The 20,393-nt window shown below is 40.0% G+C and overlaps 1 protein-coding gene across 1 annotated transcript in view; it reads left to right on the top strand.

The window, feature by feature from the left end:
• Positions 1 to 20,393, top strand: part of LOC113406293 (P protein-like) — a 346,792-nt gene that overhangs the window by 258,511 nt on the left and 67,888 nt on the right. Inside the window, exon 23 of the mRNA XM_026650336.1 lies at positions 907 to 1,000. Within this exon, the coding sequence (XP_026506121.1) occupies positions 907 to 1,000 (94 nt within the window). The remainder of the gene's footprint in view (positions 1 to 906; positions 1,001 to 20,393) is intronic.

The following is a 20,393-nucleotide window of genomic DNA, read 5'->3' as shown; positions in this document are numbered from 1 at the left end:
GATATAAAGAATCATATACTTTCCTGGTGTGACTTGTTGTTTCTAGTAGATTTCAGTGGCCTCAACCAGTAGTGGCAACAGGTCATTAGGAACAAATGGGGCTAAAGCCCATCAATAATGGCACACTATAAATATAGGACCGGATTCTCTAGTGGGAGTGTCATAAAGAGTCTGTGATCTGGCCATGAATGCCTAGCAGAGAACTATTTTCTGGGTGTTACTGTGCTGGATCTGCATCTGTTCCTCTGCCTCCCCTCCACAGGGGACACTTAAGGGGTCTTTAAGGAGTCAGCTGTCCTCCAGGTCTCAGACCATGGCCAGGAAATGTCTGCACTGCTAGGCCCTAATTCAGTCAAGCATTGCTGGGGTCTTATGTCTGAATTGTGGCATAGGCTCAGGCTAGGTCTACACTACCCGCCTGAATCGGCGGGTAGAAATCGATCTCTCGGGGATCGAATTATCGCGTCTCGTTGGGACGCGACAATCGATCCCCGAATCGACGCTCTTACTCCACCAGCGGAGGTGGGAGTAAGCGCCATCGACGGGGAGCCACGGAGGTCGATTTTGCCGCCGTCCTCACAGCGGGGTAAGTCGGCTCCGATACGTCAAATTCAGCTACGCAATTTGCGTAGCTGAATTTGCATATCTTAAATCGACACCCCCCCCCCCGTAGTGAAGACCTGCCCTCAGTTGGTGAAGAAGGCTCTAGCAGGGAAGGTCTTCCTACTGGGAGTCCCCGAAAGGCAAGAGGAGAATTCTATGCTTGTAAACAGACCAATGTTATATCTTACCTCTTGGTAGCATTTTCAATTGTTTAATTAAATGGATTTCGTTGATGCTCAGTTCATGGTTAGTGTTACCATATATATATGTGTGTGTTTTTGTTTATATTTTTTTCAATAACAGATTCCTGTGCTTCTCAACCTGAGTCAAGATCCTGATGTTAACCTGCCTGTGAAACCACTAATCTTTTCATTGGCCATGGGTGCGTGTCTTGGAGGTAAGGGACTGTAATAATTTCAAAATTACTGTATGTATAAACATTCCACAGAATAGCTCAAGAGCAATAAGGCTCCATAATTTTATTATAGAAAACACACTCGGTTCATATTGACTTTGGAGGGCATTGGATCAGGCCCTTAATGAGTGTCTGCTGCATACCCCATAATAGAGTTTATTTCTGATTTGTTTGCAATCTGTGTTTGAAGGCCAGATATGCATAACATAGTCTAAATGCAGTCCAGATGGTGCTTAAAGGGTTCAGATCCTTTGTGAGGAAAAAGAAAAGGACAAATTTAGCGTTCAGATTCATAGATGCCATAGTGGCTTATTTAAAAGGACATGCAGTTAACGTATAATATATGTGATCTAAAAGTCTGATCCAAAGGCCATTGAAGACATTGGGAGATTTTCCATTGACGTCAGTGGGCTTTGGCTCAAGCCCAGAAGACTACATACAGATCTATTCACTACCTTATTTAGCACTCCTTACTCAGACAAAACACCCATTGAAGTCAACTTGAATTGAAGTCAGTGGGAGTTGTGCCTTAGTAAGGAAAGCTGAATAGAACCTGGTGGTATTTTAGCTAAAAATAAAATATCATCTTGGTGCTAACTTGGGTTCCTTGTGTTGCTGCTGTAATTAATCTGCCTCAACATAAAACAATGTGATAAATTAGATGGATTTATTTCTCTGCCAAACTTTATTATTAAAGGAGTCCCACAAGGATCTGTTGCAGGCCCAGTCGGCATTCTAATTTAGAATAGCTGTATAGGATAGCCATCTGGTAGCACTTTAATTCACCTTTATGCTGGTTATTCTTTTTTATATTCTACAAATACTTCACTGTCATTGGTTATGAATGAGTTACAACAGGATCTTACCAAAGTATTGACTAGTCTGTTTTTAAGTACAATTAAAATAGTGTGTGATTTTAGTAGAATAATAAATCTGTTGATTTTAATTGCTGTCTGTACCTGAGAATTTAATATTTAATTAATTATTTAATTAAATGTAAGAATTTAATTTAATTTATGATATTGTGATATGTTTCATCTTATAAATATTTAGATACTTGTTTAGATGCTGCTAAAATTCATGTTGATTTTCCACAATAGAAACTTAAACCCAAATTGAGCTTCCTGTGCTATACAGGCCTTCTCTCATTTATTCAGCTAAGTGATTGCTAGTTCAAATGACCTTAATACCCAGCAAGGATTATGATGATGTAATTGACAAATTGACTTTGACTTTTAAGGGTGCATTGCAGAGGTTGGACACTATATCAATCACCAATCATTTGTTACTGGGACATCTTTTCATAGTCATCATTGTGTCTTAGTCAGCTGATCTATCCCTCTTCATCACAGGGGTATGAAGCATCAGCATTTGTTAAAGTAAGGGCTTAGCTAGACAAAGAGTTAGTTTGCAGTGAGCTGGGATGTAAATTTATAGTGCACTAGCCTGCTGTGCGCTAACTGTCTGCGTGGACCGTTCCACCATGCACTAAAAGTTCCCTAATACATTTTAATCTACTTTCATTTCAAACAGCAACAGGTCAGTGTGCACTAGGGAACTTTTAGTGCATGGTAGCAGGGTCCACATGGACAATTAGCATATGTCATGCTAGTGTGCTGTAGGTTTACTCCCCAGCTTGCTGTGCATCAACTGATTGTCTAGACAAACCTAAGAAGTGTCAGAGTATCCTCTTATTTCCAGAATTTGCTCATGCTTGCCTCCGCGCATCTCTAAGATACTACTCCAGTTTCATTAAAGTGGTTGGCTGGGATTTCCAAAAGAGGGAATTAGGTGGCCAAATCCCATTGGAATTAAACAGGACTCAGATACCTAACCCCTTTGGGCTTTTTAGTAGAACTCAGCTGTCATTTCTAAAGTTTCACTTACCTTCTTGCCCATATTTGTTGTTGTATCATCATGTGCTCTTAAAGAGAGACAATGATTCATGTATGTATGTATGAAGTATGCAAAATTGGTAAAGGTGTGAACAGTGCTTTGGGATTTATTTAAATGAAAGGCACTATGTGAATACAAGAAGTGCTTTGATACTAAGTACCTAGATGAATAGCTTGATAGAGCATTATCATTATTAGTTAGTAAACTCAGAAATGAACTCTCTGTACAGCCCTTTGTCATTATTTGAAAATAAAGTTGAAGGTATTTCAAATGAAGTAGCTACTGTGGAAGGCTGAATGAAACATGTCAGTCAGTGGATGGATCGCCTGCAGGCCAAGGTACAGACTCTCTTGGTGCTCACATTGCAAAACAATCTGCTATATCTTGGAAGCCAGTGAAGGGGAACTTGGTGACAGAGCAGTGACTGGAACTTAAGAATGAAAAATGCTCAGAATACACTTGTTTAAAGTGCTCTAGCGGCCAAAAAAGACTAGACCAATCTTCTCCTATGAAAAAACCAGTGATGACCTTTTTGAAATTCATTACAAAGGAAGAATTTATGTGTGTTGAAATGGTGTAAAGAAATCCCATGAGGGCAACTAATCCTATTGTATTGTAACTATACAATACAATTATAATGTGATTCTCTGCTGCATTGAGCAGAGACTGGATCCTACCAGCCACCCATGCAATCAAGGAAATTAAGTACACAAGCCATTGTGTAGGGGAATTTGACTAACCAGTGCAATTTGACTCACCAAACAAGGATTTACAATTTGTTTGTTTGCAGTACACAGCAGCAAGACTCTGTTGAGACATTGTTAGCAGGGCCTAGGGTAAAGGCTAGTGTAGGAGGGTCAGTTCACCACTTGGCCCTTTCCCTGGCACTGGATAATGCCCTTGAACACTAGTACTAGGGCATTTAAATTTATGCTGCTTCTTCTTTTTTGCCCCTGGTTGCTCCTCATGCAGTTGTTCGTACTCTTGGGGGAATACCTCACTACTCTCCCAACTCTGCAGTGGCTGCCATGGAAGTGGGGTTTTGGGGCACAATCCAGACCAGTGAGAGGTGGTGTCACTGCTTGTCCTTGAGTGCCTTAAAGTGCTTTGCTACTGTAGCTCTCTGTATGGATGCTCCCAGCCAGCATACAAGAATTTATGGAGTGTCTATGGTTAAGCAGCCCTGGTTCAGCAACTCTACAGCCACACTCTGGTCTTCACCAGCGGTGGTTACTACTAGCCATGTGACCCCAAACCACCCCCAATCCTGAATTTCCCCAAAACCATCGGCCCTGAAATGCCCAGCCATTTTCTGAAACATTCAGAGGAGTAATAAGGTCTGTTGCTCCTTTAAGGGACGAAAGCACAGCAACTCGTTGCCTTAATTGGAGTTAACAGCACTTATATTCAAACACAGCACTGGGTTAGTATAGATTTAAAAGTAAAACAAGTTTATCAAGAAAAGAGAGGTTTTAAGTGAGTTCAAGTGCAAGATGGTTACAAGCAAATAAATGTAAAGTATGCTTTCTAGTGGCTAAGATTTAACAAGCTATAGCCTTGGTTCAAAGTAGATTTCTTACCAATCTTTCTCCTTCCCAGCTATGGCTGACTTTCTCTCAGTTAGGAACTTCCACAGAAGTACAAGGTGCCAGTTTCTCTTGTCTTCCTAGGTGAAAGATCTTTGCCTAAGTGTTTCCCACCTATATTCAGTTCCCAGAAACTTCAGCCCCCTTGATTGAAGGGCCCTTCTTTCTCAGCTTTCAAGAGCTCCAGCGCCTTGTGTCTGTCCAGTGATGGATGCCAGGATGGCATCTTCTTTCTCCTTATATCTTCCCAAACTCAGTTCCCCCCCCCCGCCCCGACTCAAGATGACCTCAAGTTATTCTTCCCTTCCTGTGGACTTCCCACCCCCCTGCCAATTCGTATATAAATGGGAATTTCATTATTTTGATCACACCTGGCTTAATTTAATTGAAGACAGATAGCTAACTGCCTTCCCTCTACTCTGGGAGAAAACCTTTTTCTCCCTTTGATTGGTCACAGACTTTAAAGCATAATATCAATGAGTATCCATAATTACTCATATAGTGTTAATACATACATTTCACAATGACATTATCACTAGTGTGTCATTAGCTTTCATAAAAGACCTTACTTGATACCCTATTGTAATACAGTTATACAGTACACAATCAATTGATTCAATTACTTATCATTTGAGGTTCAGACACCCTGTCTTTATAGTCCAGTATGTCATTGAAATGTGTTCTTAAATAAAGTTTTTTTTCTCCTTCTGGGAAGAGATGCCATGAAATCTGATGAAGACTTCACGTTGGTTCCTTATCCGCTGGTGATACTCGAGTCGTTACCTCCTCCCTTTGTTAGCTTGATGGATTTGTTTACCTTTTATATAAATGTACTTTCACTCTCTCTGCCTGACAAGCAGGCTGGTCAAGCAAACTAATCCAAATGCTTTGTCTAGGTCAGACTGGGCTTATGCATGGCTTTTCAAATACATTTTAAGAAGCATAATTTCAATGAGTTATTAGTTTTCCAATGATATTTTACATGACCCCTTTTACATACAGATTATGACAATAGTGAACTAGAGTCCACTGGATTGGTCAGGACAGCTGGAACTCACTGCAACATGCCAGGGAGCTCCTGGCCATCTGACATTGGGATGCTCTTAGGGTCACATGTGGGGAGAGGATTACTTCCAGTTTTGCTTGCTGTTTCCCTTTTTTTGAAAAGCAGATGGGGTGGACCTGGAACACCAAACTTTCCTCTCAGTCCAGAGGCAACAGCTCTGCCCAGGTACACTGGAGAGGATAGGCTCTCAGAAACCAGTCACAGCTCCCTAATTCTCAGGGATGTCCCTGAGTATTTGCCAGCTTTATGCCAGCAGAGATTCCCTTTACACCGGGTGAATTCTTCAGGGGAAATCTCTGACCAGTGTAAGTTAAGCTTCTATAGTCGAAAGTGAACATGGTAGACTGGAGATTTAAAGCTTGCCTGGGCTTATGATTTCTTCCATCTGTGTATTGAATGACCCTCTTCACTCACATATGCCTGCACAGTAATGGTCAGCCTAATTAAGCATTGGGAGTGTATTGCTTATAGTCTTTTCAATGCTAATTTTTTACAGCTTTAATATCTGGCAATATTGATTACTTTTTAATAATTGATTGAGCCTGATGGAACCTGTAAAACTACAATAAACCAGAAAGTATAAGCAAACAAAAAACTTGGTGGCTTGTTTCCTGAGGTGTCTTGAAGACCATTACCCATTCCATAATTCTCCTGTAGGAGATTATAAGGAAAATCTAACAGCTCATATCCAGAGCTAATGTTTGGAGGCTAAATGGTGACACAGTCTATTGTCTCCTTGATTTGCACATTTCAACACACACAAATTATTCCTTTGTAATGAATTTCAAAAAGGTCATCACATGGTTTTCTTGCACGTGACTAGGAGTACTAGCCCAAGTCCCAGGGGAGTAAAGCCAGGGAAGATTGCTAAATCCTACATTTTCAGAGCAAGTGAGGATGTAATCACAGCGTTTCTATTGACTGGTAAGATTTAGAAGATTGAAATAATAACATACAAATATAAATGTAACTTAATAAGATTAAATACACAATTGGTGAAGTGTCTGTTGTTTATGAATGCTCAGTTGATTGCAACCAGACCCTTTATTGAGCTGAACAGGCTGTTGCTAAAAATGCCACTTTAGGTTCTTTTACCTTTTGGCATCTGGAGACTTTATTTGTCCCTTTATCACTGTCCCCATCACTTAGTCTTAGTTTGTAAAAATGTAGGTGAAAAACTGAGTGAACAACTTATATTAAACATTTATTGGTTCTCACCTGCTGATGTGGTCAGGTGCAAATTGTATTCACCTGCACTAGTGGAGACTGCTGAGGCCTATGTGGAATTTACCCCTGGCATATGGTATTTCTGCTACTCTCCTGCCATGTTGGGTTCTGCTGTGGGAGAGAAGCTTTAAACTGTAACCATAACAGTTCTGCTGGGAGATGCTGGCTGTACAATTTGGCTGAACTGGCACATCCCAGAAGTATTCTGGCCATGCTCTCTCTCTGGTTGCTTGTACCACTTTGGAATGTGGGGTGGTGGTGGTGGTGGGGGGGTTTGTAGGCAATTTTCTGCTACTGGGCACCTTTCCAGCTTAGGTTACACTGGCAGTAGTTAGCAAAACCTATGGGTGAACCAAATCCATCATCTATAGGACCTCTGTACTAGATTTATAGATATTTAAAGAAGCAATTGACTACATAAATGGGCAGTCAGGTATGTCTCAGTGACGCACCACTACAGCTTTACCGTCTCTTGTCTTGTCTCTTTGGTTTACTCCCTTTATGTGGTTGAAGGTGATGTGTGCTCTGCACAGTGGAGATTCTATAATTTATTATACCCCTTGGTGCTATCCAATAAAATGTTAAACTATCTACAAGCCTGCAAGACTTAATGAAGGAAAAAACCTGTTTAATATTGCCAGACAAAAGTGCTTCTTTGTGAGAGATAATATGAGAGAAAAGTTATAGTCTCTAATAATTAGGCTTTAAAAATATATTTCAAAAACAGTGCTAAATTGGTACTAGGAAAACAAAATAAATATTGCTTAAATTAAATTATTTTATAGTAATAGCTCACATTTATTTAGCACCTTTCATCTTGAAGGATACCAAAGCTCTATATAACTTTAAAAAACTGAGAATGTTTGGGGTGAAAATATAGTAGCTGTTGAAGAGTACACAGTAACACTTCACAACATTTAAGATAGAAAATGGGGGCTTAGTCTTATGTCTCATCTAGAAGACAGCTATATTTTAGATAAGTTTCCTGCCTGTGAAGGTATGTCAACTCATAATCCAAATAAAAGGGTAGAATCAAATGGATTGAGACTGATTGGGATCTTTTAAAAGGAAAAGGACAGTGTGTTGCATATTGATCTTTACAAATAACTGAAATAAATAGACTTAGGGACTGTTCCCTATTTTTCAAGACTATAATGTGTTTCTAACAATCCTGTGCCTTAGAATGCTACAAATCAAGCAAAAATATAATGTACTTTCATCCTTTCTTATGTTGGCACCTAACCATTTCCATTCCTGAGTATTCTTAAGCTGTGGTTGCTATCAAGTACACAACAGCACTGTTTACCTGTCCTCCTTTAAGAAGCACTCATTTCAGATTTAAATTTTACATCCTCAGTCTCTCCATTTGTCATTCTAGCAGGGACTGTGTCATATCCAGAGTGAGCACCAATAAAATTGCTATCTTCTGTGATCAGTTCTTCATGTTCACCATCAGTGTTTTCCAAAATGTCCTGTTGTTGATTTTTCCTATCAGCCCCAAGAATCTGTATATTTCTGTCCTCTCTTAAACTCTCGATTAATGTTGCTGCACCTGGTAAGCTCTTAAGAGATATTCACCTTTCATGACATCCAAAGTCTGGGTCATATCACTTCATCTATTTTCAGTAGGGAGTCCTGCTTAAATAATGGTGGTGCAATATGCCCTCAGTGTGAGAGTTAGGCTTATTACAGGGACCTCACAGCCAAAAAAGATGCTGTAATCTTTAAGATTGCTAAAGAGAAACCTTTCTGGAAAATGTAAAGCAGAAAATTCAGAATTTTAGATGATTCCAGCCAAAATTCAAAACCGTGTTTATCATCTGTAAACAGGTAGCATCTCAGGCCTGGTTAGTCTTCAGACTTTGAGCTAACCTAGAGACCAAAGTCAGGATGCTTCAAGTCCTTTCCTCAGTTTATCAAGGGTGCTTTGACATACAGGTCTGACAGCAGCTGTCTCTAGTATACTTTCATGTGCAGTGTCAAGGAGGAGGAAATCATTGATCTCCAAGGATAATGCTATTGCTACAGAGTCTCTAGAAAATCCATGGAATTGACCAATTTCATAATTTAGATCACTTCTGAGCCTTATGTCATAATACGGATGCCAGGTTAGTTCAATTAAACATGAATTAAAGCTAATGGATTTTCCTGGTTTGATTTGACAGAAATCTCTCTCTCGTTGCTTGAACAATCTCTTTGGAATCTATGCTTTCAGCAAATACTTTGCTCCTTATTCCGAATGTTTGGAAAATCAGATGCACATGTTGCCTCTCTCTGATGAAAAACTAGGCAGTATGCGACCGTCAATGATCAAAGTCACGAGGCATGACTATAGTTGGCAAGTGGATTTGTCCCAAACTACCTGGCATGATGACTAACTGCACTAATCAACAAATGGAGCGGATACAAAATATTACAATTATATTCATAAAGTATTTCCCATCCAAAACTAAGGAGCTGAGGTTGTACAGTAATTCCGAATAAATTGTTGACCCATTTGGAAAAAAAAAAATAAGAGAAATGTAATGAAACAAACCCACTTGTAAAAGCCACAAAGAAAATAGATGGGAAGAAGAAAAAAGGAAAAGAATCTTAAGGCTATGCAGTGGTACAGCTGCAGCACTGCTAGGTCGATCTGATTTTAAAACATAGACCAGGCCTAAGTAACAGACCAACATTGGTGATCATTAAGAACAGCTTTGTGAAAGAGTGAGCAGCTGTTGTTTATAAGCAGGGAGGGAAGAACTGAGGTGGATGTCAAGGAGGGAGTAATTCCAAATGGTTGAGCAAATGCAGCAAAGGCGTGATCACCAGATGACCCATGAGAAGGTGGTGGAATGTCTAAAAAGTGGGTGATGCCAGAGTCTGAAAGCCCATCAGGATGAGTCTCCTAAAATAGATCTTGATAATAATTAGGAGCAAGTTAAAAGCCTTAAAAAAAAACCCAAGTGGGCCAACTTAAAATCAATCTGCCATTGTACTGGCAACCACTATAATATGATCACAGTTGCTCAAAACAATGAACAAATGGCATTCTGAATGAGCTGCTAATGTTTGACAAGCGCTGTTGGAAGCCCTGTTAGGGAGGAGCTTAACCTTGTGATTATCAGCCCTGTGGTTTTTGTTGCTGATATAAGGTTGTCACAAGATAAATAAGATGGATTGTCAGAGCAAATTGTGCAACTGAAAAAAAATGTGTGAATAATATATTTAATTGTGATTGTTATAGATTGGGTTAAAACTTCTTACACTGATGAGGTTTTTTTAATGTTATTGTTCAGAAGTTTTAACATATCCATACAGACACATTCAAATACAATGACAAAGAAAACACAGAAGTACGGATTTAACAATAACACAATATGAAATATTCATAGATGAATAAGACAAACTTTTATTCCCTAACTCCACCTCCTCAAACAAACAAACACAAGCACCTCTCCCCCAACCCAACATCAGAAGTCCAATGTACCTGGATTCAGTTGTAATGCTCTCATGAAAGACCAAGTGTCTTCATAGTTGGATCTTGTGCCTCTATAGATTAATGTCAGTTTTTCCACGAGGCTGCTGTTGGTTAGGTCACTTAGCCAAGCAAAAAATGCATGGGGAACAACAGATTTCCATTTTTGTAAAATGGTTCTTTTGGCTACTATAAGTGCTGCAGCAATCCATTTCCTGGTATTACTCAGACAGGGCAGATCTTCTAGAATGTCTAAAGCACAGAGGCTTGATGTAGGGGAAATACCTACCATACTAAGGAAGAGCACCATACACGTCCTTCCAAAAAGTGGATATACTTTGACATTCAAAGACTACATGAGAGAGGTTTGCACTGGAGCTATCACATCTCCAATGTTTACTATGTGGGGCAAGTCCAGTTTTATGCACTCACTCAGGAGTCCAATAATATCTATTTAGAATTTTGTTCTGAAAGAAACGCAAAAACAGAGAACTGGATGTTTTGCATATATTGTGCCAGATATTATTCCACCTATGAGAGGAAATGGACATGTTTAGCTTCTTCTCCCATTTTTTTATGGTATAGTTAGTAGGATAAATCAAGGAGTTCAGCCATTTGCTACTGATAGCTCATCTCAATTGATTGGCCTCTTACAATTGGTATGCATACTTCCACCTTTTCATGTTCTCTGTATGTATAAATAACTTTTGTCTGTTGTTTCACTCTATGCATCTGAAGAAGTGAGCTGTAGCCCACGAAAGCTTATGCTGAAATAAATTTGTTAGTCTCTAAGGTGCCACAAGTACTCCTGTTCCATTTGTTTGTGTTACCCACAAAATGTTTTTGGCTACTATTCTTTTTAATATCCACTTCAAGTGGAATGTTATTTGTGGCCTGCCAACAATTCCCCAGGTCCTTTTTAATTTTGAGTTGAAGCTTATTGTAGAAAGGACCTTGATTTATTAATAGCTAGTATTTGCCACAAAGATATGTAATGGAGGCTAAAGTAGTCCATTCAATAATATCTTTTATGGTTAATATGCCATTGGTTAGCCAAGTGGATTTGGGTTTTGAGCTATTAGCTAATTTAAATTGGGTATTATTCCAGATTGGCATGGAAGGAGGGCTGGATTTTCTGAAGAATGCGCCAGGAGGAGATAAATATTGTATTTTTCCTTAAAGGTGCAGGCAACTATTTAAAAAACGGATGTGCAGAGAGAAAGCCAAAGGGGTTAACTAATTTTTCTTCATTCTCAAGCCACAATGGGGCTTGGGAAGAGTTGGTGGGACAGAATCCTCTTATTAAAAATCTTAATTGAAAAGTCAGGTGATATAAATACAAATTAGGAAATCCCCCCACATTTAGCCATGATTTTTTAAGTATCTTGTGGATAATCCGAGGTGTCTTCAAATTCCATACGAATTGTTGTACAACTCTATTTATGCTTATGAAAGTTGAAGCAGGAAATTTAAGTTTAATTAAGCTAAACATATATATCAGTCTTGGTCCTACATTCATTTTAATAGCGTCTACCTTTCCCAATAAAGTTATTGGTAGTGAACACCATTTCTCTGTCTTTTGTCATTTCTCTGAGTATGACATCCATATTTGCAGATACTATCTTTGATAAATCAGAGCATATCCTGAGGCATAAGTAGGTTATCTCTATGTATGAATGAAAGGAGAATTATAATGTTTGAGATGGATTTGGTCTATGAGAAATAGCCATCACTTGAGACTTGTTCCAGTTTATCTGAAATCATGATATCTCACTGAAGTAGTTTATTGCAGATAGTAGTGATGGAATTGGAGAAGGGATTTTTGAGAGTAAGCAGAATGTCATCCGCATATAGACTAATCTTTATTCTTTATCCCAGATGGTAATTCCTTCAGTGGAAGGTGTCTGTCTGATATACGCTACTAGCGGTTCCATAGGTATATCGAATAATAGAGGCGATAGATGATATCCCTGACGTGTTCCTCATTTTAACTAAAAAAGGAAGGTGATCGCATCATTTGTCAGAACAGATACAATGGGTGATTTGTAAATAATATCTATCCAGATCAGAAATTTAGCTCCAAATCCAAATTTTCTCAGGATCACTTGTAGGCATGGCCATTTCACTTGATCAAAGACCTTTCCAATATCTAATGATAGGATAGCAGCTGGAACATCAGTTGTTTGTGCCTGCTGGATTAAGTGGAATATCTTCCAATTATTGTCCGCTGCTAATCTGCCATGACTAAAACCCACCTGGTCTGCATGAATGATTGATGGAGCAGTGAAATGAGAATCTTTGTCAGAATTTTATAATCTGTGTTCAACAGAGAGATGGGGCGGTTAATCGCCAGAATGACCACTGTCCTATTTTTTTTTAATTAGGGTAATCATCATTGTTCTCATGTCCCGTGACATTATTCCTCTGCTAAATATTTCATTAAAGGCTGCTGACAGTATCAGTACTAATTGATTAAGGTATTACAAAATTCTGCTAGAAAGCCATTGCACCAGGCACTTTGCCCAAGTTGAGCGAGCCAATTGCCTGCATGTCTTCTAGTAGAGAGAGATCTGCCTCCATATAATCAGTTTGATGTAGTGGGAATGTATTGGTCATATAGTTTGCAGCTGAACTCAACATGATGTTTAAAGGTTAGCATAAAGACCTTTAAATTGTCTGTTAACTTTATCATGTTCTGAACAGAAAGACCATTATCCCGTAGCAAAGAGGTTATATAATTAGTGGATGAAGCCATTTTATTTTTCCTCTCTAGGATTTGCCTGCTTTATCCCCCCATTCATAATGCGTCTTTTTAACTCTATTAAGCATGAATTTGTTCCGGGTAGACATATATTCATTGTATTTGTATTTTGGGGTAGTGAGAGAGTGCAGGAGCTCATTATTTTGGGGGTCTACTTTATTTTTTCTTTCAAATTTAACAACCTTCTCTGCCAAGAAATAAGTAATTTATGCCTTTCTACTTTTCAGATGTGAATTTTATGCATTCTCCCTTTAAGGTTGCCTTCAGTGCTTCCCATAACGTTGTAGTAGAGGAGACAGCATTTGTATTTTCCTTCAATAAATTGATAATTGATGTGTCAATCATTTGAAGAAATTTAGAGTCTCTAAGTAAATGTGTGTTTAACTTCTGACTGAAGGCTCTTGTAGCACTATGGCCAGAATCTATGTGAAGAGAAATTAGAGCAGTGGTGGGCAACCTGCAGCCCGCGGGCCACATGTGGCCTATCAGGGTAATCCACTGGCTAGCTGCCAGACAGTTTGTTTACATTTGCATGGCCGTGCGCAGCTCCTTGTGGCCCACGCTGCTTCCCACAGCTCCCATTGGCCAGGAACGGCGAACCGCAGCCACTGGGAGCTTCAGGTGGCCATGCAAATGTAAACACACTGTCTGTCGGCCTGCCAGCAGATTACCCTGACGGGCTGCTTGCGGCCCATGGGCTGTAGGTTGCCCACCACTGAATTAGAGCATGATCAGAGATGATGATACTACCAACTTACACCTCCAGATATGCAGGAGATAGCACCTTATATACAGAGATGAAAGTAAGCCAGTACAGTCTGGTACGGAGTACCGGCACGAGCTGGTACACCGCCGACCATACCGGCAGGGGGCAGCTTCCCCAAGCTGGCGATTTAAAGGGCCTGGGGCTCCTGGCAGTGGCTTGCGCCCCGGGCCCTTTAAATCACCGCCAGAGCCCTGCTGCTGGAGCCCCCGGGTAGCAGCGGTGGCCAGGAGCCCTGTGGCTCTGGTGGTGATTTAAAGGGCCCGGGGCTCCACACCGCCGCTTCCACAGCGGAACCCCTGGCCCTTTAAATTGCCACCAGAGCCCCGCTGCCGGAGCCCAGGGGCTCCAGCTGCAATTTAAAGGGCCCGGCGCTCTGCTGCGGTAGTGGCGGCCGGGAGGCTTGGGCCCTTTAAATCACTGCCAGTGCCCCGTGCCACCGCCGCTACCCCGGGGCTTCAGCAGCGGGGCTCTGGTGGCAATTTAAAGGGCCAGGGGCTCCGATGCAGTAGCAGGAGCCCCGGGCCCTTTAAATTGCTGCTAGAGCCCAGCTGCCAGAGCCCTGGTGTAGCGGTGGTAGCCCCGGGCTCCGGTGGTGATTTAAAGGGCCCAGGGCTCCCTCTACTGCATCGGAGCCCCTGGCCCTTTAAATCGCCATCAGAGCCCCGCTGCCGGAGCCCCGGGGTAGTGGCGGTGGCCCGGGGCTCTGGCAGTGATTTAAAGGGCTTGAGCCTCCCGGCCGCCACTACCACAGCGGAGCCTCTGGCCCTTTAAATCGCCATCAGAGCCCCGGTGATTTAAGGGGCCCAGGGCTCCCAGCCGCCGCTACCGCAGCCGGGGCCCTGGGTCCTTTAAGTCTTGATTTAAAGGGCCGGGGATTCAAAGGCCATGCCTTTTCCGGTTGAGGTCCCACCTATTCCGGTTGAGGCCCCGACCCCCTGTTCAGGACTCCAGCATACGGGTAAATCCTTTAAGTTACTTTCACCCCTACTTAGATATCATAAAGAAATCTAATCTGGAATAGGATGCATGAGGTGGAGAAATATGCGTAGTCATGCTTCATGGGATGCTTCAGTCTCCAAGTATCCAGTAGTCCAATATCCTTCAGTAGGGAAAATGGATGGTGTGCCAACAAGTTCTGAGATTTTCATCTAAAGCGCTTTGTCTATGATATCATCCATGACAGCATTCCAATGTCATCCTAATAACACTGGGACATCAGCTCTGCTGGAAATAAAATCAGATATTTCTGCAAGAAAGGGTGCATTTCCATCATTAGGATTATATACACTCTCCAGAATTAATCTCATAGTATTGAAAATACCTTCAATTATTATGAGTCCACCCTCCGGCTTTTACCATGACTGAATACATTGAAAAGTTAGGTTCTTGTGGAGTAGTATTACTACCCCCCTGCTTCTGGAGTTGAAAGAGGAGTGACAGTCATGTCCTACCCATAGTTTTTTAATTCTGTCTATATCTTCATTCCTTTAATGGGTCTCCTGAAGGAAAGCTATCTGACATCAATTTGATTTTAAGTACCCCAAACTTTTGATTCTTTTGGAGGATTCATTAAGTACCCCTACTTTCCAGGAACAAACCTTAATAGTGTTCATGAAAAATTAGTGATTGTTCAACTGCTCATTGATGCCCAGTAGATTGAAAGCCTTTGAGTGTCTTTCTATTAAGAAAAACAAACAAAAATTATACACCACTCACCTTATCTTTAACATCCCAGACTGCTAATACAATCATGTTCAGATCCCAGATGGCATATGCCTGCACCCACCCTTGCATCCCCCCAATATGAATTAATTAGGAATCTCCCAGAAATATACCTATATTTACCAAAATATGTACATATGCCAAGTATATAAATGAATGAAACCTATTGCTTCAGAGATATGAATGCATAAGTAGTAGTATATAGTATATAAATGTTAATATGCATATGATATATAAATAGTTACCTCAATAGATTAATGGAAAAAGGTAAACATGAAGTGACAAATGATAATGTGTGCAAACAAATATGAATATATTATTCCCATACATATTATAAATACATAAACTTGTAAGTATGGATAGAAATGTAAAAATTACAAGTGTCCATACAAAGTGATACAGGTAGTCACAAATAATACTCAAATAAATAATTATGAATATATTATAAATATATAAATCAACATACATATAGTTATAAATATAAGTGCATATAAGGAAAGGAGATAAGAGTAATATTATTGTGAATGTATAGATGTTTTTATATTGGCTTATCAATATATTGAAAGTATTGATTCTCAAGCTATACTAAATATCTTGCATGTCCCTACTAATTATACTCTGTAACACTATTAAAATATCAAATATGTCAAATATTGCCTGGTTTTCCCAATAACAGGTTCCTTTTCTTCAGGGCTATACTCTCCATTTACTTTTCCTTTATGAGAGGATCATGCTGTTACCCTTAGTGAGATCTGGTCTCAAATCCAATACTGCTTGCCAAGCATCCAATGGAGTATTGAAGTATTTCACAGAATCTGTCATCTTCATTATGAAAATGGCTGGCTATCTGAGGCTGTATTTAATATCTGATGCTCTGAGAGCTCCTTTGATGCAATTAAATGCTGCTATCTTCTTGCTTAAATTTACAGAGAAGTCTGGAAACAAACAAAATGTAAAATCATCATTCGTAAGCGTTCCTTTTTACCTAGTAGTAGATATAACTTTATTATATCTTAGCAATTGAAAGATGACAGGTCTGGGGCTATTGTACTCTCTCCTTCTGCCACTCAATAAACCCCTTCAATCTCCAGGGAGGCAAACGTACCTCAGAGAGTGTGTTCTGGAGAAAGCTAATCATGATTTTTCCTTCCAGCCCTTCAGGGATGCCTACTAACCACAAATTATTTCTGTGTGATCTGTTTTCAAGATTTCTTGTGTCTCCTCAAGACTGCTTAGTCTTTGCCTTAAGAAAGCATTCTCCGTTTTAACCTCCTTCAGTTCTATGGCAGTTTTCTGTAATTTATTCTCTAAATAGCTCAAACGTGCTTTGACTTCTCCCACATCTTTAGAGAGCTCATGTGTATCTTAAGATAAAAGATCCAATAGGGTAGTTAGAAAGTCCTTCATAGCTGCAAAGTCCTGTCTGAGAGACTATTGGGTTTCCTTGACATTACCTTTCTTTGGAGACTCAAGCTTGGGTCATTTAGGGTAGGTCTACACTGCAATTAGACACTCACAGCTGGCCCATGTCAGCTGACTTAGGCTTGCAGGACTTGGGCTGAGGGGCTGTTTAATTGCAGTGTAGACATCTGGGCTCGGGCTGCAGCCTAAGCTCTGGGACCCTCCTACCTCCAGGGTCCTAGAACCCAGGCTCCAGCCTGAACCCAAACATCTACACAGCAATTAAACAGCCCCTTAGCCTGAGCCCCGTGACCCTGAGTCAGCTGGCACAGGTTAGCCATGAGTTTTTAATTACAGTGTAGACATACCCTCAGCGTTTCTATTTTTCCTAGCAGGATCCCCAATAACACAACAAAAATGGTCCCTCTCTTCTAATTAGTAAATTTCTGACAGAAGGTTGTAGTTTAGGTACCCAGGAGCCCTTAATTGATTAGGTTTAGTGTGTAGGGGAGCCATCTTCTCTACAGGTCATGTAACTCCCACCTAGGATAACCAGATAGCAAGTATAAAAATCAGGACAGGGGGTGGGCGGCAATAGGCTCCTATATAAGAAAAAGCCCCAAATATCAGGACTGTCCCTATAAAATTGGGACATGTGGTCACCCAACTCCTCTCCAAACTGATGAGTTTAACAGTTGCCCTTATTTCAGGTTAATTGTAAGAAACAATAGCGGCCTCTAAATCAAAGGCACACCCAAGACCAATCAGGAATTCTAATGATTCAGGCTGAGAGGTTTCAACAGGGGATTGTTTTGGGGGGTAAAGGGTGTGTGTGTGTGTGTGTGTGTGAGAGAGAGAGAGAGAGAGAGCAGCACAGCACAGCAGTGACAACACAGGGACAGGAGCAAGAAAGAAGCAGAGAGAGAGAAAGTCAAGCCGAGGCAGCCTGGAAGTACAGTAATGTAGCCCCAAGATAAAGCTAAGAGAAAATGCTTTTTGAATGCACAGTGCTGGCTGGAAAGGCAAGGTTGGAACAGCAAATAAAGTAGCTGTCTCCTGCAATTTTATTCCTCCTATGTTCTGAGAAACATGACTTTGTACATTCTTTGTAAATACACAAGATTACATTAAAGAAAATACCTGTTGTCAATTTCTACTTCCAGCTGGAGCACCTGCAAGGCCCAGAGTTTTGACTAACTGCTTGGGTAACATTACTAAATCTTTCACATGGTCATAGCTGAAGATTGGATTACTTGAAGATAAACTGAAAAGATTTTTATAAATAAAAATTTGAGTAACCAATGACAAAATCTATGGTATTTAATGACAATTACATTGCCATTTTAAATGCAGAAATTAATTTTTTCAATTAAAAACCCTATTAAAATTGATCTATTAATTAAGGATGAAAGGATAAATCAAAAACACAAGACATTGCCCATAAATTAAATCCTACACATCAGAATCTTTGATTACTCCACAAAGAAAAATAAAGCAGAGAGAGAAAATAACATGAAAATATTCCCCCAAAGGAATGATAATTTTCTGTTTTCAAAGAACAACATACAGATGAAAGGTTTTTCTTCCTAACTTATGTAGATTTTTATATTGTCCCCCACTTTAGTATCTGAGAGTCTCCAAAACATTTAACAATAGAAATAACACTAATTTCTCTTTCCCCCTTCCCAGCTTGTAGGAGAAATAGGTTGCTTTGTTTACAGGTTGGTGTGTGAGAGCGCATAGGTGCTTGGTGCCTTTGTGTATGTGTTTTGAAGAGTCTTGTCACTTAAGAGTGTGAATTCCACAATCTTGGTGCATCTACTATAAAAGTCGCTTCTTCTGCACTCAGAAGCATCCTATTATTAATGTCAGTGTCATGGCAACAGTGGAATGTTGCTGTCATTGGAATCCGTGGCCACTAAGAGAGAGGTGTTCTGTCAGGTGGCTAAAATCAATCCATGAGGGGTTTCAAAATTGGAATTGAGACCTTGAACTGGACAGAGTTTGCAATTTCTAAAACTGCACGCCATTTTATTTAAAGACAGTTGCAACAAACAAGTTAAAATACTCTTCACCAATCCCAAATACAAACACCATAGTTTTAACATGATTCTATATATGTATATTTCGGGTTGAGGGACAAATATTTGAAACATTGTTGCAATTTTTTAAAAATTGCCCCCTCAACTATAAGTAGAGGCAGAATCAATAGTGTGTGGATAGGATGAAGGATAATCTACTTGTTCTGTATCCATGAGGTTTCATATTTACTGCATTGTGCATCTTGTGTTTTTAAAAGGGTCCTATGCCATGATATAAAGAAAGGAAGAATAGTCTAATGGTTCAGCTCTGAAATAAAATTATGTTCTGAATTGATTTAGTAAAGAATCTACAGAAAATCTAACACTAATTTGATGCTATTTACACTGTGGATGAAATTAAAGTAAGTACTGCAGTACCTTTACTTGTACTAATGATTTTCTCTTCGTGAAAAGCAATTGTTTGCTATGCAAGCTTTGCAAATTAGTAATAGACTAATGATTGGAGAAGGACAGCACAGCTGGCATTTTGGATTCCTAAAACACAAGTGTAGGTTTATTTAATTGTATTTATTTTCTTAATACATTTACTTGTCATGAATTTCAGCATGTCCTTTGCTTGAAGCTTGTACTGTCTATATTTCAGATTATTGTGAGTATTTAAACAGATTGTCTTGTATTGGTGACCCACTGAAATAAGAGAGTGAACTGATCTACAATATAAAACTGGCAACTACATTCAGCTTGAATGTCCTGGGGACTTCTAGCCAGAGCAGAGGGGGAAGTAGTATCATGCTTTTAAATTCTATTGCAGCAGAAAACACTGAATCTTTCCAGATTCCTCACTCTGCTGAGGTAGCCTTTTCCTAGATCTGGCCCCTGTTTTGGAAAGTCACTGACAACAGCTGGTGCTGCTGGTAGGAATATTGAAAAATCAGTGGAGGGAGAGGAAACAGGAAAAACCCTATCCAGGCAGTGATTGAATCATGGTCACAGCAACAGTGCTATCAGGGTTCTAGCGTAGTTTCACTGACCAGTATAGAAAGACATTCTTTTTATAACCATTTTACTACTATGCTATTGAGAGTATTCATGCATAATATGTAACATACCACAAGGTTTCAATAGTAGAGGGGTCATGGCCAGCATGTTGGTCATGACAACAGGAGTTACAAAAGCATTTTAAACAAGGAACCTGAAACATGGCTGAATCGAGGATCAAGTTGAAAGTCCTGCTTTCTAAGTTCAGTTGGCTGAAGTCCCAGCTTCTGAGTCATAGAATTATGAACAACGAAAAATGTGTAAAATGTTGGTGGCATACAATATTAAATATCAGAGGGGTAGCCGTGTTAGTCTGAATCTGTAAAAAGCAACAGAGGGTCCTGTGGCACCTTTAAGACTAACAGAAGTATTGGGAGCATAAGCTTTCGTGGGTAAGAACCTCACTTCTT

This window comes from Terrapene carolina, unplaced genomic scaffold (genome assembly GCF_002925995.2).
Source record: "Terrapene carolina triunguis isolate 2854851 unplaced genomic scaffold, T_m_triunguis-2.0 Scaffold25, whole genome shotgun sequence".
NCBI classification, from domain to species: domain Eukaryota; kingdom Metazoa; phylum Chordata; order Testudines; family Emydidae; genus Terrapene; species Terrapene triunguis.
The sequence above is the reverse complement of the archived record's forward strand: the minus strand, read 5'-3'. Positions and strand labels throughout refer to the sequence as shown.